General features: G+C 51.4%; 6 protein-coding genes across 6 annotated transcripts; 2 read left to right on the top strand and 4 right to left on the bottom strand.

The window, feature by feature from the left end:
* Positions 1-2,207: 2,207 nt before the first annotated feature.
* Positions 2,208-4,937, bottom strand: VTN49DRAFT_2404 (uncharacterized protein; the record flags this gene model as incomplete). The annotated part of the gene is made up of 1 exon (XM_069410126.1): positions 2,208-4,937. The coding sequence occupies one exon, from the start codon at positions 4,935-4,937 to the stop codon at positions 2,208-2,210; it is 2,730 nt and encodes a 909-aa protein (XP_069268962.1).
* Positions 4,938-9,353: 4,416 nt separating this feature from the next.
* Positions 9,354-11,267, bottom strand: VTN49DRAFT_2403 (uncharacterized protein; the record flags this gene model as incomplete). Its single annotated transcript, XM_069410125.1, has 5 exons — positions 9,354-9,918; positions 9,973-10,141; positions 10,193-10,357; positions 10,406-10,960; positions 11,036-11,267. The coding sequence occupies 5 exons, from the start codon at positions 11,265-11,267 to the stop codon at positions 9,354-9,356; spliced, it is 1,686 nt and encodes a 561-aa protein (XP_069268961.1).
* Positions 11,268-12,167: 900 nt separating this feature from the next.
* VTN49DRAFT_2402 (uncharacterized protein) lies at positions 12,168-15,774 on the bottom strand (the record flags this gene model as incomplete). Its single annotated transcript, XM_069410124.1, has 7 exons — positions 12,168-12,311; positions 12,370-13,121; positions 13,180-14,673; positions 14,733-15,180; positions 15,236-15,451; positions 15,513-15,557; positions 15,637-15,774. 7 exons carry the CDS (start codon positions 15,772-15,774, stop codon positions 12,168-12,170), a joined length of 3,237 nt encoding a protein of 1,078 aa, XP_069268960.1.
* A 1,087-nt stretch (positions 15,775-16,861) lies between these two features.
* On the bottom strand, positions 16,862-18,391 carry VTN49DRAFT_2401 (uncharacterized protein; the record flags this gene model as incomplete). The annotated part of the gene is made up of 2 exons (XM_069410123.1): positions 16,862-18,220; positions 18,305-18,391. 2 exons carry the CDS (start codon positions 18,389-18,391, stop codon positions 16,862-16,864), a joined length of 1,446 nt encoding a protein of 481 aa, XP_069268959.1.
* A 230-nt stretch (positions 18,392-18,621) lies between these two features.
* VTN49DRAFT_2400 (uncharacterized protein) lies at positions 18,622-18,896 on the top strand (the record flags this gene model as incomplete). The annotated part of the gene is made up of 2 exons (XM_069410122.1): positions 18,622-18,697; positions 18,748-18,896. The coding sequence occupies 2 exons, from the start codon at positions 18,622-18,624 to the stop codon at positions 18,894-18,896; spliced, it is 225 nt and encodes a 74-aa protein (XP_069268958.1).
* A 23-nt stretch (positions 18,897-18,919) lies between these two features.
* Positions 18,920-20,684, top strand: VTN49DRAFT_2399 (uncharacterized protein; the record flags this gene model as incomplete). The annotated part of the gene is made up of 3 exons (XM_069410119.1): positions 18,920-19,031; positions 19,404-19,560; positions 19,613-20,684. 3 exons carry the CDS (start codon positions 18,920-18,922, stop codon positions 20,682-20,684), a joined length of 1,341 nt encoding a protein of 446 aa, XP_069268957.1.
* Positions 20,685-21,001: the final 317 nt, after the last annotated feature.

Below are 21,001 nucleotides of genomic sequence, written 5' to 3'. Positions count from 1 at the left end.
GCCCGGACTTTCCCAGTTCTTTGACAGTCGCCGATTCTAAAGTTTATCTTGAGACGGGTGCACTTTAGTTACTTCCCAACTACCCCATACTACATACTATGGAGATACGAGTATTGTACGAGGACAGTAATCCTCCCTGATGGGTACAGTATTTTGTTTCAGAACGCTTACCGAGAAATTTACGGATTGGTTCCTGGACGAATTATTGAGATGGGATTTGTCATCCACCAGAGGGCGTTTCTATGGTTCACTCTCGTATTAACTCGTAAAGTTACCAAAAAATCTCAGGTACCTTTTTTCTCCAGTCTATGGACCATGGTATACGGGGTTCCTCCTTTGTACCTTGGATTCCCCCCCAAGTAATTTCAATATTTCTTTAAAGGAGAGTACTGTTTGTTATCATCCCGCCCTCGTGCAACCGGGGTAGAGTTACAGTTTACTCTGTACTACCGGAAGCTTAATAATGAAATGGTGCTTTCGTCTTGTTTCTTAGATGCAGCTTTACCCGCTTTCTAACGGACCGAATGGGCTTTGGTGTCTCGCTTAACTCCGAAGGAAAAGAGGAGATCTGAGTTTTTACATGATCTGATGCCGCCTATCCGAACCAAACTCTCTTTTGGTCCCCGATTTACATTCCCGTGATCTTGGATTGGCTTTCTTTTAGGCATAAGCTTTTTTTTTTTAAAAAACAATTGGCAGCTTGGAGAGTGGCAATGAAAACTCTGCAAGCTGCAGAAGAGCCCTGCAAGAGAAACTTTTTCGAAAACTGTCCCAATCGCGAGAGATAGGATATCATACCCATGATTGTTTGATAGGTGTTCTCATACCTCACGCAGAACGACCTGCATATGCAATCTGATCGGCGAGCACGAGGGCCCCCGGAAACTTTGGCCCAGCTCTCGTCTATCTAATTATCTGATTTGTCTGTGTGATGTGTCCCCCCCAATTGTCTGATTCTCTGCAACGCTATTCAGTAACGCTTAGTTACGGTATTCAGACTCTTTGAATTTTTTTTTTTTTTTTCTTTTCTCCATTGTTCTTTTCTGTTCCTGTTGGGTCTGCTAGTGTTAGAGGCATGCACGATCATCGATTGAGTTTATGGCGATCAATCAAAAGGGCCGATCAATACTGTAATTAAGCTCCAACTCCTCCTCCTCCTTCCTTCTCCTCCTTCTCCTTCTCCTCTCTCCTCTTCCTTCGGCTCGTTAAAATCTTCCATAAAATACAGCCTAAATGTGAAATGATCCACAGGTTGGGGGAAGTTTGGGGCTCCGTTGGGATTTCACATGACAATTACCGAGAACAAGACTGAACGAAGAGATGGAAAGAAAATCCGAGCGCAGTGTCTCGCTTTGTGCTAATGTACTTTGTAACGATCGTCGATGAAGATTGGCAGTTATGTACATTAGTTAGCTCCGTAGTCGCTTTTTTTTTTTTTTTCTCCTTTGTAATTTCCCGGGGTGAACTTAGCGATGATGGGTCCTGGTCTCCAGTTGTGTTCGACAACACCTTGAAGCTCACAAGTTCCTCACAAATTTGGGAGCCGAGGTAATCCGCGTTGGATCTTCGCCTGCTTGTTCTTTTTGGGAAGTACGTCGTTGCCGGTTCGGATTTCCGAACTAACGTGAGAAATGACTAATCATAGTTAACTTACTTAGTTGATGCCTGAGGCAATACTTAACTAACTGAATGGCTGGTCCTGTGACTTACGAAACCCTAAACTGCAATGGAAACTTGATCATTTGCGGGATAGGTAATGAACAACATTCCAACGATTGATTTATCATCAAAACATATACCAATGAAAGTCAAACTGTCGTCGACAAACTTCTTTTTCGTTTTTCTCTCACCGTTTATTCTCTGCTGAATAAAACGACTCCACCTCACACGGAACTCCTGCTCAATGCAAGAAACAGTAGGTCAAGTCATGGCACGTAAAACCGCATCGCACCAAAATTATCAATAGAGAAGGACAAGTGAAAACTATATGAGCGAGCCGTGACGTATGTATTGGATCAAGTCAAGGCTCACGTCGTGCATAGGACACCAGTCGCGAGAAGATTCAAAGGAAAGAACGCCAGAACGCCGAAACTGAGCTGAAGTGGGAAGACATGAATTCCGCCCGCCCTGGCTGGGTAGAAAATCGAGGAAAATAATTAGAGTGCAAAAGACCAAACATCATAGACATTGCGTGTTCGTGAAATCCGTCAGAAGCTGAACAACCCGCTATTCTTCTTCCCAAAAGGATACACCACCAGGGCTGCCAAAAACAGCCCGAGGGTCGTGCCGATGGCAACTTGAACCATGCCGTAGCCAATATCAAACATCATGTCGCCGTAGAGCCGATTCGTACCGAAAAAGGTTATATTGCGCTGCGCATCAAAAAACCCCTGCGTGCCGTTGTTGATGACCGAGTAGAATGTTCGGTTTGATGTGATTTCATCCGCGGATGTGATGCCGGAGACAAGCGCGCCACTTGCTGCTAAACCCGAGGGCACCTGCACCCAGATGGCGGGCAGAATCGCCGCGGCAGCGAGTCCGTTGAACAGCCGGCTGTACAAGTTGCCCATAACGCCGATGACGAACGCGCCGAGCGTGTTGGCAAATTGCGTGTTGGAGCCGAATCGTTTGAAGGAGAAGTAGTTGGCTAGGTAGCCGCAGAGAGAGGTTGCTAGCATCATCGGAATCTGCCGCCATTGGGACTGGTTGATGGTTGCCAGGAAGAAGGTGAACGCGAGAACAAATGGGAACCTCTGCAGGTAGGGGTTTGGGATTGGGCTCGGTGGGCAGACGTACTCGGACGTAGCGTTGGAATCTATCAGGCCGTACGCCACCGCTCCAATGGTGATTCCAAAACCAAGAAATAGAGAATAAATAATGGCGTACACCATGCGGACCGAGCCGGCCACCATGTTGCGGGCTTGCAGTTCGAGGCTGCCGCAGAGCACGATCCATCCCGGCAGAATCAGCGCAATCGCCGACTGGGCAAGTGCCGAGTAGCAGAACAGCCGCCCGCCCTTGTACGGGATACTGCCAAATGCGCGCGCCAAGAACGATGTCAGCATCGCGGCCGACACCTCAAACACGTTCGAGTAGAGACACGACCGCGGGGACAGCACTTCTTGCAGTATTCCGAGAACACAGCCTAGACAAAAAGCAATGGGCATGTCGATGGGACGCGCTCCAAAAGCAAATGGCCCAACTGATGCGCTGGCGCAGCCGTGCAAAAAGATAAGCACCCACACGTTGAACCTGGGCTTGCGTTGCATGCACTCTTCCAGGCGCCGGATGGCTTCTTCCACGCCAATGGTCTCATGGATCACCCCTTTGTAGATTCGATGCACGATTAGGAGCCGTCCCAGGTCAATACCCTGGGTCAACTTGACCAGTTGTGCTTCCGTCTTGTGCGTAATGGGATCCTCAAAGGATATCACCATGCATCCAGGGACGTAAAAAAAGTGGGCTTGGACCGAGAGGGCTCGTGCCGTCATGTACAGAGCTTCCTCCAGCCGATGAGTGGGAGCTCCGAATTTCATCAGCGCTTGGCTCAGGTGGACGATATAACTTTGTCTGGCAGCCATTTCGGACGAACGCACCGTGAATCGAGGCTCCTTTTTCACGGGTGACGCTGGCTTACGGGTCATGTCAATCACGCAATCACTGCTCTGTGATCTCTTGATGGACGGCGGTGGCCCAGAGATTCCGGTGAGAGAGCTCTTGGCTGTGGTCCCGCTGAGGGCCAGCGATGTGTCTGAGAGATTGGGGGACCTGCCATACCATCTCCGATGTTGCTCCAGTTTTGAAAACGAATCCTGGCTCAGCGAGTCAAGATCCGGATGAACGTCCTTCTCATCTGTAATACAGTCATCCCCAGCATGAAGATTGTCCGGGTAGGGCACTGGCTCGGGCATCGGATCTTGCTGAGCGCCATGGCGGAGCTTCAACAATTGCGACAGCAACCCCCAGCGGTAGAGAGCGGGCGAGGACACAGCGGGATCGGTAGCAGTGGTAGCACGATCCCCAGCTGTAGTAACTCGGCCAGATCGCGATTGAAAAGCAACAAGCCGAGTAAACGGGTTGGTAGTGTTTCGATCAGTCATTTGTTGTTGAACAGGCTGGTGAGCTCCTCCAGAAGAACCTGATAAATGTCGCCGGGCCCGGTCTCGCTCTACCGGGCGGCCTTCTTCATCGTCAAGCGGAGGTTGGAGTGTCTCGATCAGAGTAATCAGACGAATCTCGTCACCATAGTCCGATCCGATCAGGGTGGACGAGGAGACTGAAGAAGGAGACCTCGCACTTTTGAGCGCGGGGAACCTATTATTTCTAGAGAGGAACCAAAAGCTATGTGGCTGCAAAGAGGAAAACGGAGGTTGACGATAGCCCGCCAGGTCATTCTGGCTTGTAAGCTTATCATCATACCCGTCCTCTCCCATGACACCGGGGATACTGCACGGCGCCGGTGGAGTGGACCCGGCCAGTCCACCATCATCGGAGAAGATGAAAGAACTGTCGCTAGCTCTAGGCAGGTCTACGGCGTTGTTTCCTGGTTCGTCAGGAAGAATGTCGATAGCGGCGTATGGTTTTTGAGGAGCCGCTATCCCTTCGTCTGAATGACCATCTGACGCCGGCAGTGGTCGCCGATGTTCTTGATTTTGCTCTGATGCACTATTGTTAGATGTAATGCCATTCGTGGTTTTGAGCATGCCTGCATTCTTTGGCTTAGTCTGCTCACCCCTTGTATCTAGCAAAGAAGCATTCCCATTGGGCGACGGCAATGACGAAATATCTGAGCCCTGGAAGCTTGCATAATCCTCACGGAAGACTCGTCCTTCATTATATTGAGCCATAGAATTCGTTGACAGTGGAAGTTCAAAGTACCCTTCCGCCATCGTCCGAGCTTCTGGTGGATCACTCCCTGCCGGGTGAAAGAGCTCCATCCGCACTGCAGCTCCAGGATCGAGACTCCACAAGATATTCGAGGAACTCAAAATATAAACTACTGGTTAGATCAAGTCAGCCGATCACATACTTGACTATATCAAATCTGTTCAAAGTCCGACTGTCGTCCGAGATCAATGCCGGCGCAAAGACAACAAACTAGATAAACCAACCGCGAAAACCTACATTCTGCAGCATTTCCTGAGGGAGAAAAACGTCCGTAAAAATAATAAATCCGGCAAAAAAGGAGAATAATAGATAAAAGCCGCCGTGCATCGACGTCCGTTAGCCCTAGACCCCTCTCTATCCAGCACCAAGAATCGGGAATGGAGCCAGAAACGTCATTAATACGAATCGAGACCAAATGTCACGAACCCCAGAGCGTACAAAAAAAGGCCAGGGATTGGAAGGGTGACAAATGGTCCACAGGAAAAATAGTTCCAGACCTGAAAAACTGGGGAATATATTAATAACGCCTTCGAGATATCGCTTCTTCCGTAGTCCCCTTCCCTTATCATTAAAGAGGGAGCTCCTTCTCTTTATGCACACACATCCGATGTGGCGTTTGAGATAATATCAACGGAGGAATGTATTCAGCTCTTCGCGTAAGGTGTATGCCCGCTGCAAACAAGATTCACTGGTGGCGGAAACATAGATGGAGAGGGAAGAATTGCGGAGGGCAGCACGGTCGATTGCACAAAAAGCCGGGACTAGGGTATAGCAATGGGGGACCGGTAGCTTGGTGTTAGGGCTGAACTGGCCGGGGCAGGGAGGCTATGTTCCCAAGCAAAACAGACTAACAAAAATAAACTCAGATAGATTCCAAAAGGAAAAGGGGGCTATTACCTCTCAAAACTGGAAAGATAGAGCTTCGAATCGAGAAGATGGATTATTCTTGGAGTGAGTTGAGGAATGTCTTTACATCACCCAAAGCGCCGATGGTATCGGGGTATGACTTGAGGCTGACTCTGAGGACATTCATATGCCAATCTGCTTATATACTACTTTAAAATCATAATCAGAGAGAAGCAACTGATGTTCTGAGTCAAAGAATACTTCGTCAAGATGACCTTATTGGATCCTCATTGGACACATCGACCGACGGATACAACCCGAGTGGCTTGCGGTTGAAGATCTTACATGTGTTTTGAAGACTCACGCAGGGAACAGTGACACTGTGGCTCGAGTAAGCGAAAGGCCTGAGCTCCTGGCTTTCCTCCATTCGGCTCCTGAGTCACGGCTGCTGTGGTGAGAATTGAAGAGACCCTGAAAACCGCGATCCGGGCCGAGTAAGAACCAATGTATCATATGGAAATGCAGTCCACATTGGCAAAATTCCTATCCAAGATGAAATCTAATAGTCTCTCATTTGAAACTCCTCCGAAAAATCTGATCGAGAGCAACTCCAGCGTTGAGTTTGTTTCTCATCACTATCGATCTACCCTACTCATACGGACTCCGGAGTGCAGATCTAACAAACCTCTGTGCTGGCCCCCTGTGACTAAGCCTTATGGGCGAGTCTTTTATTCACCTCGGTTAACAAAATTAAGACAGGAAAAAGGCACGAGACGTTCTTCTTGCCATAAGGTGTCATTCTGATCTGGTGTAGCGCCGCCACAGTGGATAGGCTATGGCTCCACTGGGTCAAAAGGTAGGGATGAGGACAATACCGACCAGCGGCAGATTATGGACAATCGCTACTTCGGTAACGATCAAAGTCCAGACCAAGTGACTTCTGGGGCACGGACTCCAACACGGCATTGAGTGTCACCACACCGATTTAGTCAGCATATACCTGGTAAGTAGTATCCGATGACTTTCCATCAGTACGACGGCAAGTACTGGACTAAGGGAATGGTGAAGACAGTGCCTTTGCCCTTTGTCCGGCGATCATCTCAACAGAGGTTGGTCCTAGTCAAATCATGGACATCCTATGACGAATCCTAGCCTACGAAGATGATCAGTGGGAAAATATATCATTCTTGTTCCCAGCAGGTACAAGGTCAATCGCATGAAAATCAACAGTCAAGCGAGCGTCAAGACTTAACGGTCAAAAAATTTCCGCACATCCAACTGCCGCGAACAACCACCCATCAAACACAGCAGGAAAAGTAGGAAAAGGAGGGTTGCGTTTAGGTGTCACTGTGGTCCGTGGTCTCAGCGGCTTCCGGACTCCTGACCGATCGGCAGAGTTCAAGTAACACGGCTGATCTTTCTGACCGGGATATCCCGGGCATGAATTCTCGTCTTTGTGGCCCTATCACAGACTAAGCCACAGGGGCGTGTTCTCTGATCCGTTGATTCCAGATAGCATGTACCAGAAGGTGATATGCAGTCAGCTTTCGACTTTTACGGTGGAAAAGAAAACGGCCAGTTCGCATCATGGAAGCAATAGAACCTCCTAGATAAACCGGAGGTCATATTTTCTTGACTCGCTTAATAGACGTTTTCGATTTTCCTCTCGCAGACCAATAGTACCTCGTAGCCGACGAACGATGACGCGGATACATTCTGTCGACGACGCCGAGGTTGTACAACGACAACAAGAACTGGCGCCAACGGCGCCCCCATCACGTCCAACATGGTCCCAACAAACTAGATACAACGGCTGTCCATTCCTAAATTCTCGATCTCTCATGAAAATCCCGTCACGTCAGAAACTGGGACCTTTTCCGATGACTCGCAGGGGAACGAGTCTGGAGAATGAGAACCTTGTTCACAGGTTGGTCACTGCGGTCTGTTGGGGATTGTGGGTGGTATAATTCTCTGATTTCAGTCAGATCTGGAGGATGTGAGTTTGTCTGTCCGTTGGAGTGTGGAGATGAAGAGGGGATGTCATTAAAATGTCAGTATCCCTTGGCTGAAGAGGTCGAAGTTGAGGAAATACAAAGCGCACACCTGCCCCTTTGTCCTCATCTGATCTACTCTATACTTTTGTTGGTAAAAGGACTGCTTAGTAATTTTGTAATTCAGTTCCAGCCCTAACTCCGCAGATCCTCGAACAAGTCGAATCCAGCTGCAGCCGGTAACCTGCAGAGCAGAGACTCGTTGGAACTGGCTGAGCTGATCTACTCCCATTCTGAAGTACTGACAAAAGTAGATTCTCGCGACGACTTAATTGAAGAAAATCACACCGAATCCAATAAACATGCTCAGTTATGAGCTTCCCAAGGACCATCAATGTCTTCGTTCTCGAAGTTTTACCGCCAAAGTCCCAACGGTTTCGCCGATACAATTTCACGCTACGATGCATGAGCTCATGCGCCTCCGCGGGCAAGTCAGATTCGTCAAGCATATCACCATCACGACGGACCTTTCAACCTATCGGATCCCAAACCGACGACGTATCCTGCTATACATGTTCCTTTCTTTCTTTCTTCCCCGCAGCCTTTCCGACCATCCCGAACCGGGTTCCTACGTCCTACTCCAGATCGAAAGCCAACAAAAGTCCAAAAGAAAAAGACTAAGGGATTTTTGTGGCTTGTTGCATGGCCAAGCCTTCCCGCGGCTCGGTTCGACGGGTTTTTTGCACCCTGCATCCGCTGTATGAGAACGTGAAAATGTAAATGGACACCACTTACTGTAACTACTTACCAATCTACAGGAACGCATGGATTGACACGTATTCGTAATTGAACGCTTAATACAGAGTCGCCAGCTAAATGGCGGTTGCTTAAAATCTGTGTTGTCTAAGGCTAAGAATCCACAGGAATGATGGAAATGAATAGTAATTCCAGAAGTCCAAGTTCAGACAGAGGGTCAAGACTACACTGCCCGTACTCCAGAAGTGACTCATCAGAGAAAAACAAGCTTCCAAGCTCAAGCCTCCGCCCCAACATAAAATATAAAAGAAATAAGCCTGTGTAACGGTCATCTTCTCTGGGTTCTGCGAGATTATATATCAGACCGGTCTAGTCCAGAGTGACTGATTAACCCTGCGATTTTTCCCCCCGGTTGTCCAGACCCATAGTGATGGGTCACCACAGTGCAACGAATTCAAGCGCTTTGTAGGACTCTATCTCGACGGACTCGTAAACCTTCTCTTCGCTTTGAGGATTGCGGATCGCTTCTATTCAGTGTTGCTCATTGGCATTACGCAGTTTGGATGCTAACGCTAGCAGCTGACCAACGAGATAGTTAGATTGATTTCCAGTGAATAAGTTACCTGCTTCCGACCAGAATATCTATATTCAGAGCAGATTAATCATATCGCGCAAGGCCACATCTCATTCCTAATGCCAAATAAACAAGACTCCCCATGTCCATCGACCCAGAAACAAATCAAGCAAGGCACGGCTAATCACAACAACGCCCTTTGGTATCACATGGCAGCAACATGGCATGAGCAGAAAAAACAAAACACACAAAACACCCAACGCTGTACATCATGGCTTCAACTTTTTCTTTTTCCAGTTTCATCTCCGTTCGATACGGCTCAGTGCGCCTAGAACGATGCTAATATCCTCGTTTCGGTGAGGCCGAAGCGGCAGTGCTCGCGCTGCTCGCCCACCACTGTCACGGTGGGGGTCTTTGTCTTGTGCTGCGCTGCCGTTGTCGCCCTCCCCTGTGATTGATGGCAGGGGTAATGAGTCACGTTCTTCGAGGCGCTCGGCGCATATGCGCAGGATACGAGATGAGAGGCTGTCAGCGGCTGAGCGGTATACGTCGATGTCATGGAGGGAGGAGGCAAAGGTGTCTAATGTCGGTGCCAGAGAGGTAGTAATACGTGAGAGGCGGGAAGACACATCCGCGGAGGATATTTGCGGCTGGGTCCGTTGTTGTTGGGCCGTTTGATGGTCGGTCTCTATTCGAGGAGTTGCGTATCCAAGACGGTTTAGGAGTGATTGTTGGGAGGGATCCAATATTGACGAGTCGATGGCTGAGAGAGAAGGAGGGCCACTACTTCGCTGTTCCTCGCTATGTTTTGGTATTGATGGCGCTCGTAATAGTGCGGTCAAGGCTTGTCGCTCGGCTTGTAATCTGCGCCATTCCATTAGCAATCATTCTCGACAGCGCACTTTGCTTTCGCATTACCGTTTAATATGCTCTTCCAATTCCTTGATTTTCTCAGCGTTTTGGATGTTCTTTGGATTCGGCTGTTTCACCACCACGGCCGGAGGCGCTTGGTCCTCGCGTGAAAACCAGTTGTAGAGCTCTGGCTTATTGGAGAAGTCTTGTAGCAGTTCCTCCTGAATCACGCGAGCTGTACAGCGTCAGAATCGCACTGTTTTTATAGAATTCAGATGGAACCTACCTGCTAACCGCGCATTGTCATCCTCCGACCGCGAGCCCGTTGGTTTTTCTCCCATGGCTCGTGTCGCACACCATGTCAACAGTTGCTTCATGCGCCGTGGTTCAGGGAGGTCGCTCTCAATGTGCTTGTAAAAATCCGATGTTCTGACTTCCTTGTGAGGTAGCGCTGCATACGAGTTAACCACGATCGGTCAAGTCAATACGAAAAACTTACCGTTCGAAGCCCCAGACTCTATCAAGGAGCTTGCCCGGCGCCCTCTCATCCCCAAACTACTTCGCCTTTGACCCTTGCCTCCTCGTTCCTCTCTCATTTCCTTATTCCGCCGGATAACAGGTGTATCCGACGCGGGTAAGGGAACCTTGGCTGTCCCAGCCGTAGGCGCCGGTGACTCAAATGTAGCCTCATCTACTTGTTTAGGCTTTGGTGGACGGCCCCTCTTACTCGTATTCGTTTTGCCGACGGGCGTGGGTTCCTCGACTCGTTTTCGAGATGTCCGCGATTGTTGTTCCGAAGGCGCTTCGAAGTCTAAAGATGTGCGTTTCGGCGGCCTTCCGCGGGGTTTAGGATTCGCTGTCCCATTGAGATTCGTATTCTCCGTTGGCTGATCGTTAGGCGGTTTGCTGGGTTTGGCCTTTGGTGGCCGGCCCCTTCGCGGAGATTGCTGAACGGGCTCTCCAAGCCCATTTTCGGTCTGGTGTTGTTCACTTTGTTTTGCCTTTTTTGTCGTCGCTCGAGAAAATTGAAATCCTTCAACATCTTCATCGTAGGCTATATAAACCAGGCATCTCGATTAGCACTTCCTCACCTCCCTGACAGCACAGACATCTTACGCGTCCAACTTACTCGCTTTACGTTTCTTATCCGCTGCCGCAAGCTTTTCTGCGGCGGTATCGTGCGCCGTAGCCGTTTGCGTTCCCGGGCGCGTCGTAGCGCGGCCCTTCCCCGCCGGATTCAATGCAGAAGATGACGACGGTGGAGCGCGCGCCTGCGACGTGGCCATATTGATCGGCTTCAGCGGCTCCCGTTGGGTTGTCGTCTTGATCGTAGAAGTCGTGGTGAGGACCGCGATGGTCATGTCAGATGCGTTGACGTAATCCCCGCCTTTTGTTTTGATTCCGAAGCGCGAAACTTCTGAGATGTCCGCTGCGCGACGTTGAATGGCTTCGGCTCAACCCGGCGACGACACCATCAAGTCCTTCACGAGCAGGAACCAAGGGTAGCGCCAGATTTAGTCGTCCTTCCGCGCAAATCCCGCACCGCGTGATGTAGCAGCCGTCCGTATGCGTCGCATTCAGCAAATCTTCCCTCGTCGAGAGGCCATTCCAACCATTCGTGAGGAATATGAACTGTTGACTGTTAATGTTTGGCCTTTTGGTGGTCTATCTCTTCCACTCGTCTGACGTTTTCCAATTTGTTTTGTAGGATGAGCCGAGTGATTCGCGCGATCGATCGTCCACACCGCTGACTGCTCCAAAGAATCAAACGCTTCGGGGAACTTCTCCGCACAAACTGTCCACCCGCGATGGTATAGAAATCGACGCGAATCGTAAGGGCGGAGCGCCGGCCGACAAAAGGGAATTCAATCGCTGTCGCGCGGTCGGTTTGGCAAAGTCACGCTCCGAAACCCTGACGCCCCCCGTTGTTGTTTTGGTTGGTCATGATACGCGGTACACACTAGTCTGTTTTTGGAAAATATAATATACACGTATTTCCAGCTTCTAATTACGGCCAGCTCCAGATGATGAGAACAGTACACAGATCTGTCGAGTACTTCATGATTTTCATTGGCATTCACAAATGTTCTAACGAGATTTGTTAGACCAAATTGATAGTCAAAGTCATAACATAACCAAGTAGCGACATCAGAAATGCAAATCGGTCACATCTGCGCTGTTATGCACGTTCCGATCTAAGTACTTCCTCTGCCTCTCCAAATTCTATTCACGATCATGCACAACGGAAACGGAGGAGTCGCCTATTCCCGCGGCGGAGCAAGACTGCCTGCTATCCTGCGCTTGGCCTCTTGCTTCTCCTCCAAGGTCACGTCCTTTCTGGGTCGAATGTCCGGCTGGAATTGGGGGACATCGGGGGTGTGTCCGATGGACATGCCAACACGAATCTGACAAGCAAGGTGAGAAAAGGACTCAGGAATACAGTCGAAAGTCAAGATAACGTACCAATGTTTCAAGCGCAATGTTCGAATTTTCAACCAGATCACTGTCAAAGATGATCTTGCCCGGTTCAAAGAGGAGTAAGACGGTGCTGCCACCGAATTTGAAATATCCCAACTCTTCGGCACGAGTCACCTTCTCGCCAGCTTTGCGGGTGATGACGGAGCTGCCGACCATCATGGCGCCAACGCAGATGACCATCACTCGCCCATGAGCGACCGACTCGATGGGTATCAGGACGCGGACGTTCTCTCCATAGACATCCAGCGCGGACCGAATAGCCATCGGGTTCACCGTGTAGTACTCCCCTTCGATGGTCTTAGGAGTCCCCAGGACGCCATCGACAGGGATATGGAAACGGTGGTAGTCTTGGGGAGCGAGCCGGAAGATTCCCAGGGCGCCATTCTTGTATCGCGGGACATCCTCCGGGTATGCATTCCCAAGTAGCCTCTCGATGGAGAATTCCCGTCCCTTCACCCAGATGCGCGTGGCTTCGTCGATGCGGTTAAACACGACGCTCCGGCAATCGGCCGGCGAGACGGCAATCTTCGGGTTGTCCGGAGCCGAGCAGGGGCGCGATCCAGGCTTAAGCTCACGGTAGAAGAACTCGTTGAAGGTCTTGAAGCTCTCTACCGGAAGCAAAACCTCAGACATATCGAGGCGATGGAAGTTGATGAAGCTTTCAATCTGACTCGCAGATGCCGGATCATCATATTTCTTGCCCTGTTTAATGCTGAGAGACTTGAGCATTTTCCGGACTGCACCGTATTCTGTCAATACATGAAACTGCACGACTTGGATTCTAGTTCCACTTACTCCGCTTCTTTTCCATCTCGCGGCTCTTCAGTCCCTTATAAAGTAAGCGAATCCCGAGACGGACGTAGACGCTCATCCTTTCTTCATTGATTTGCCCCGTGATACGGTCCTGGACCAGGATATTGGCCGAGTTGGCACCCAGCCGATAGCCTCCGTACGAGATCTTGGTAATGACCTTGCTGTACCATTTCCGCTGAGCCTGACTAGAGGTAACAAATCCTCCCATTACAAGGCTATCCACTTGTCGCCAATCTTGACTGACACATGTAGCCAGATGCGTAATAATATCAGCATCTGAGCGTTTGCTGAGTCGAGGCTGGTGGCACAACGGGCATTCGCCGATCTCAATGACGTGCTCTTCGCCGCGATCGTCAGCAAGATCGTCGGGCACGAGATCCGTCTCACTGGATGCCGGCTGCTCGGTGTCGGGAAGCATCGGAATATCCGTTCGTCGAGAGTCGGTATTGACCTGGGAGATATCATCTGTTTCCGAAACGCTACTGGAGAGGTCCGGGCTATCTTCGTCAGTGGACGAGAGTTTACTCGTGTCAGAGCCCGATGAGCCCGCATTCTCAACGCGCTTCTTCTGGATCTCTTGGAGGGTATCCTCCAAACACATGATCGTTTGGTCGAATGTCAGGTCGACTGTATCGCTGGACTGGTTCTCCGACGCGAAACGTTTAAAGAAGGAGTCGACAGTGGACTCTTTGAGAGTCGAGCCAAGCGTATCGAGCATAGTGGTCAACTCGACCTTGCTAATTCGGCCGCTGTCATCGGCATCGTATTGTTTGAGCATCACGCGCCAAAATTGCTGCCGAAGAGCACGGTAGGGCATGTACTTGGCACGAATGAAGAGTTCCGGAGAATGCTTATCTTCCCAGCGCTCTTTCTTCTCCAACGTAAGAGGAATTACGTAGGTACGGAGATCGTCATCTTCTTGCCCTGGGCTGTCCGGCTCCTCTGCCTTGGGTGTTGGGGGTCCAGAAGGAACCGTGAGGGTGGTCGTACTCTGTTCCGCAGGGACACCAGTTGGAGTGGTGATTGCCGGAGATTGGTCCCCCGGAGACTGCATGGAGAGACTCGCGCTGGAGCCCCTGGACATCGGAGCTTGCTTGGAGCTTTTCGAGAGATTGGTTCCCGACGAGGACCGTGAGATGGGCAGCCGAAACCGCGATTTCACCGGATTCGGCGTTCGGCCAACGAGTGTAGGCTCCGGGAGTTTGTACAGCCCCGTCTCTGGGTCCGCTTCTGGTGCAGCGGCGATAAGCGTCTGGAGTGGAAGTTCCGCGGTCGCAACCAAATCGTTGCCCGACAGCTTATCGTGGTCGACTACGGTAAAGCTGATTGTGTAATTTTGCTCGTGTTTCATCACCTGGAAGACCATTTTCTCATCGAACACCGGGTTTAGGTTATGGCGGATGACCCGGGTTCGGAATGTTTTACGGCCAAGGGATGTTACCACAAACGGGTCCATATCAAACGACGTGCGAGTTACTGGACGTGAAGATCAGCGGAATGGCTTTTCTGTAGTTCTACCGGTATGCCATGCTTACCGTTTTTCTCGGGCGGAAGGTCCGTGATCTTGGAGATCTCCATGAAAACAAGGCCATCTATTCCGCTGGATGCACCCGAAAATTCGTACGCACGAGCTGCTATCGACTTACGCTTCAACCGCCGGAGGCGCAGACGCCGTCGGCGCTTTTCTCGCACCTCAGACCCTGCAGCGTCGTCCGTTTCGTCCGAGGATTCGGCCACGTTAGAGTTGTCGGGTTCGTCCTGCTCATTCCCAGATCCAGCTACGAAGTCGTCCTCGTCCTCCTCTCCGTCCCCATCTGCGCCTTCAGCTTTGATTGCTGCGCGGAACTTGCGGAGAATATCCGCCGGCGACGCGTTCGGGTTATTCGGATCGACCAGGGCGAACTGGAGCAGGATCTCGCCAGATACCTCATGATTCTTCTTTTTAACCGTCCGGCGTCTAGATTCGAGGGTGTACCATTTAGGCTGGTGGGTTGCGTCAACAGCATGACAAGCGACTTTGGGAGCATTGGGAACGCACTTGTTGCTGGATCTCCCCGTTCGCGAAGATCTCCTCCAGCGCCACGTCAAACTCTCCCATATAATCCCTTTTGAACCGGTCGCGATCCCAGCAGACGCATTCTAGCAGGGGCACTCCAAGCACAGGAAGGTCAAAGGTTACGTTCCAGTCGGGATTGAGGGTCTTGCTGATGGTGGGCGTCGATTGTCGGGCATCTCCAAGGGTCACGACCAGGTACTGGGCATCCGTCAGCGTTACCACGCTCGTCCGCACGAGGCCATTGAACTGGCCAACTCACCGGATCACTGGTCCCTCCTCGGTCCTTTGGGGCCAAGTTCCTACCCTAGTCAAGCGAAAAAAGCATCCCATCAGTTTCAATTGTCCCGGAGCCGGATCCCACACGCTGAAAAGCGCATACACACCTTGACGACGGTAACCTTGAGGATCAAGCTGGACGATCCGTCTGTTGGCGATCTCATTGGGCTGGTCGCTCTACTCTGCTGCGAGGCTGTCGAGCTCCTGTAACTGGAGAAGCGCTGTGTCAAGGAGAGGCGGACCATGGCGGCAACGGTCAAGACGCTTAATGCGGGGCACAGGAATGGTCACCGCTGTCAGGCTGTCAGACGCCAGGCGCCGTGCTGTGGCTCAAAAGCACGAGCTCAGCAAATCGATTGAGTGGTGCCGAAGAGCTCCGCCACGGCAACACGAGCTGCAGACCGACCGCACTGGAGAGAGGAATTGAACTCAAAAAGCAAATCAGGCAATGCTGCTGGGAGGCTCTTCACACGATAAATATGAGTACTCTAACGTAAGCCCACTGCTCATCTGCATCAGCTGTGGGGATTTTTGGACGAGTTATTTACGGAGTACGGGGTATCCGGATTCATAGTTCGAACATGTCGGTATGGTACCATGGGGTCGCATTTGTTCTGGCCTGTGCGAGGAACAGCTACATTCAGCCGACATTCCCGCCGTGCTACTGTACACCACAGTAAAACAAAGTGAATGGAGGCGATTCGGGACGGGAAAAAGCCTCGGGAGAGAAGATTCAGTTTACAATGGGATTGCGCGTTGCGGTGGAGAGGGCTCTGCGAGGGGGTGTACAGGTAGGAGAACAGCATGAGCACAGGACGGACATTCCAGTGAAATCTGGCCAACAGGTGTTGGGGATTTCTGAGGATTACCTAATGGCTTGTGTGGCACCAACGGAATTCAGGCGGTGCGAGTGGCTGACAGCCTCAGGCAGCATCGTGGCACAGTTACGGCTGAGCCCCGCACGCTTCCCAGTTTGGCATGCAAGCGGAAAAATCGGAAAACCGCGCCACAACTAGCCTGATTGGGACTAGCAAGTGCCAAGCCCTGCTGAACCAAATCAGGACAGAAACTCCCCACAAGCACACGTCATAGGGCCATCGTCCGGCCTATCCCGAAGCAGATCGATAACGATCGAGGATCGATCGTCGTCGATCGGCCAGGGTTCGGCCTGAATCCTTCCGTGGCTCGGAGATCGGGTGAAGAGGCCCCCGTGCACACGAATCACATGCTGACTCTCTGGTCAAATGAAAGAACTGTGAAGGAGATTAAAGGAAAGAGATACAAAACGTTGAGCTAGCCAAAGTAATACTGTAGTGGTCAATAGACGCAGGCTCAATCGCGGTGCAGGTCGCGTTCTCGACCCCAGACGGCATCTGCATTGGCTTTGCCCTTGGTCTCCGGAACAAACCAGGCAATCAAGCTGCCAAAGAGCGCGGCGAGAGCAGCAAAGATCCAGTAGATCCGGCCATGGCCTCCAAGCCACACATTAAGCATGGGGAAGAACTGCGCGACGATAAAAGTGGACACCCAATTGGCAGCGAGAGCCCAGCTCTGCGTCGCCCCCACAGCCTCAGGACCAACCAGTTCCGACGCCAGAATGAACGGCACCGGGCCGAGACCGACGGCGAAGCTGGCCACAAATGATAGACTAGCCACTGCCGAAAGGACTTTTTGGTTCACGGAGATGCCCAGAGCAAGGAGCATGGATGCAAGACCCATACCCGTGATACTGAGCAGCAGACAGGTCTTGCGCCCGATGCGATCCGGGAGCGGGGAGCATGCCGCAGTGACCACGAGATTCAGCACAGAGATAAAAATGGCCAGCAGTGGCGCACCCGTCGGGAAAGTGTCTTGAAGGAGGGAGACGCTGTACATGATGATGCTATTAATGCCTGTAAATTGCTGAGAAACCATGACCACCACCACCGCATAGACGGCAGCGCGGTTCTTGGGGTCAGTGATGACATTGAATATGGTCACTGGGGGACTGCGCGGGGCGGGATTCTGCGGCGGCGGTGACAAGAGAGACTGTTCTTCTCCGGACTCACTGTTGGCAAAGGCACCCCACGCCTTCACCTCCGCTTCAATATCAGCGTCTCGCCCCCGGATGCGCTGGAGGACTTTGCGGGCTTGGGTCATGCGCTCATGCTCGGCCAGCCAAGTTGGCGTTTCCGGCACGACCAAAAGACCAAGAAACTTCGCAAGGCCCAGGGCAGCGCCCACGGCAAGGATTACTCTCCACAAACTGCCACGGCTGAGGAAGTAGCCCAAAAGGCTTGCCAGTAAAATGCCCACATTGGTCATAACCTGCGTGAAAGCTCCGAAGAAACCGCGTGAGGCGGGGGGTGCCACTTCGGATATAAAAATCGGGCCGACGACGATGGAGGCGCCCGCGCCAATGCCGCTTAGAAATCGTCCAATGACCATGAGAGGAATGTTGGAGGATAACGCCTCGATTGCAGATCCCAGAACGAAGAAGACTGTTGTGCCTCGCAGAGCAGGCAAGCGGCCTGATTTAGTAGCTACTGGCCCGGCCATCAAAGCCCCTACAAAGCCCCCAAGTGTGTAGGAGGATGATACCAGACCGAACTGGGAGGGGTTCATTGGGATGCATTGTGGCAGGCCTTTAGAATAAATGGTGACGGCCGCCTGTTCGCATGTGAGGACAGCTTGGGGGGTGTTCAATTCAGCCTACAGCGGGGTCATTGATCAGCAACCAATCTATCACATATACACCATGTAAGCAGAATTTAGAGATGGCAACGAGATGCATACTAGATGATAGCCAAATTGTAGTGGTCCCAGAGTCGCGACAAAGACGAGGAAGACCAGGTATGATGTGACCTGGGTCTTCGTGGCCATGGCTGCCAGCGAAGCGTGCACGAGCTAGTTAGGCCGCGGTTATGAACAGGCGGAAATGCGTCTATTCAAAGGATCCGAAATGACTGCCTGGACCCTACCGAGTCATCATGATAGTAGCAGTTGGAAATCGGGGTAACTTCACTTGCCCCAGACCGGCTGCCACAGGAGGGCATTGCTAGTTGCTCCGTACGGTACGGGCAAATGACTGGGAATGCTGACTAATCCATCCGATGCTCTGGGCAGGAGAATTAGAGTCGCCTCAGGCCTCCAACACTGCTGCAGCTGCAGGACGAGGCAGCCAGAGCAGTACGACGAGCAGAATTATCTCCGCGGGCTAATTAATCATCTCCCACCAGTTCCCACTGTTGCTCCCAGCCCAGCTGCTCCGAGAGCCCGGCAGAACCCGTCTTCCGTGGTCCACTCGCGCTCAGTTCCGCCGCCCGCGCCAACCCCAGCGGCCATTTTGCCGTCGGAACCGAACTACCTACTGACCAGAGACTACTGAAGAGACTGACCGATCCTGATCTCATGAGCTTGACAAATCCACCATCATCCGCGGGTCCATTGACTGCTTCCTCCATTCGTCCAGCCACGTCGTCCAATCTGAACCCCAAGCGGAGTGTTCAGGCCGCTTATGATGGTAAATAAGCTGATCACTTGATTTCCTCGATGCCCTTGGTCGAAATGTCTGCTTCTTGCAAATTGCCTTGATCGCCTGTTTATATTTCTCTTTTCTTTCCCTCTCGATCCTTCTCTCGCTCCCTCTTTTCTGTGAATAGAGTGAGGCTTTGGTCCCGGCCATGTTCCGAAGAGATTATAATCCCTTTCTCAGCTCTCTTGAGAACTCCTACTTTCGTGGTAATTTCCCTTCTATCGCATTACATCCATGCAGTGAAGTGGATCCTTGCTCAGTACTCGTCGATACTTGGGCATCTTTTTCCGATTTGATACTCCTACTATCTCGATTCCATTTGTTGTCGCTACATGTGGACCGGCCGCTAACTTATATCAGAGCCCAGCGATCAGAAGAGATCGAGAACCGGCTACACGACGAAAGTTCGGATTCGGGACAAGTATCACATCGTCGGTTTCATCAGCAGTGGTACCTATGGTCGGGTGTACAAAGCCGTCAGCAAGCATGGCGAGCCTCGCGAATTCGCCATTAAAAAGTCAGTGATGGCTTGTACCTTGTATGAAGGGCACATGCTGACCATCTAACAGATTCAAGCCCGACAAAGAAGGCGAGCTAATCCAGTACACCGGTCTGTCTCAGTCGGCGATCCGTGAAATGGCTCTTTGCTCAGAGCTGAATCATCCGAATATCATCGGTCTGGAGGAGATCATCTTGGAGGACAAGTGCATATTCATGGTCTTCGAGTATACCGAGCATGACTTGCTGCAGATCATCCATCACCATACACAGCCACAGCGACATCCGATTCCGGCCAACATGGTGCGGTCCATCTTGTTCCAACTGCTGAATGGGTTACTTTACCTGCACAGCAACTGGGTGCTTCATCGGGATCTGAAGCCTGCAAACATCCTGGTCACCTCCAAAGGTGCCATCCGGATCGGTGATCTGGGTCTCGCGCGTCTTTTCTACAAACCACTGAACTCGCTCTATTCTGGCGATAAAGTCGTGGTGACGATCTGGTACCGAGCACCGGAGCTCCTCCTCGGCAGCCGTCATTATACGCCGGCTGTAGATCTCTGGGCTCTCGGATGTATCTTCGCCGAGCTACTGTCTCTGCGACCGATCTTCAAGGGTGAGGAGGCCAAGATGGACAACAAGAAGACGGTACCCTTCCAGCGCAATCAAATGATGAAGATAATCGAAATCCTTGGAATGCCCCGCAAGGAGGATTGGCCCGGGCTGGTGTCCATGCCAGAGTACCCCAACTTGCAGTCCTTGGCCATGGCCCGGGGTCCAATGGGCTACAACAAGTCGTCAAATCTCGAGGCATGGTATCATAGCTGCCTGAAGAACAACGGTTACTCCGCCAACTCTCCCGTCGGGACCCCCGGGCAGGAAGGCTTCGACCTGCTGTCACAGCTGCTCCAATACGACCCGACCAAGCGCATCACAGCCGAGAAGGCGTTACAGCATCCGTACTTCACTAACGGGCCTCCGATCAGCGCGAACTGCTTTGCGGGCTACGAGGGCAAGTATCCACATCGTCGTGTCAGTCAGGAGGACAACGATATGCGGACCGGCAGTTTACCTGGCACGAAGCGCAGTGGGTTACCAGATGATTCCATGGTCGCGAGAGCGTCCAAACGCTTGAAGGAGTGAACCATTATATCCCTTTCTTTCCATGCATAATTAGCGGCGTGTGAGATTATTGTTCTTATGTATACTTGTATATGCGGGCGGATGCTTTTGTTAAGAATTAGTCTGGCGCCGGGTGGGAGTTATACCCTGTATTTATGAGCTCGTGGCGTTCCTGGAGTATCACATTGTGGATTATAGTCTCATCGGGTTGTGTTCATTGATATGATATCATGAATCAAACGGTGCAGGAACATCGAGAACCTTGAAATTTGGGATTTTGAAGTCGTTGGGAAGGTTTCAATCTTCCGAGCAGGGTGCAAGAGACCATAACCGATCAA

This window comes from Thermomyces lanuginosus (assembly GCF_041956635.1).
Source record: "Thermomyces lanuginosus strain ATCC 200065 unplaced genomic scaffold VTN49scaffold_27, whole genome shotgun sequence".
NCBI lineage: Eukaryota > Fungi > Ascomycota > Eurotiomycetes > Eurotiales > Trichocomaceae > Thermomyces > Thermomyces lanuginosus.
The sequence above is the reverse complement of the archived record's forward strand: the minus strand, read 5'-3'. Positions and strand labels throughout refer to the sequence as shown.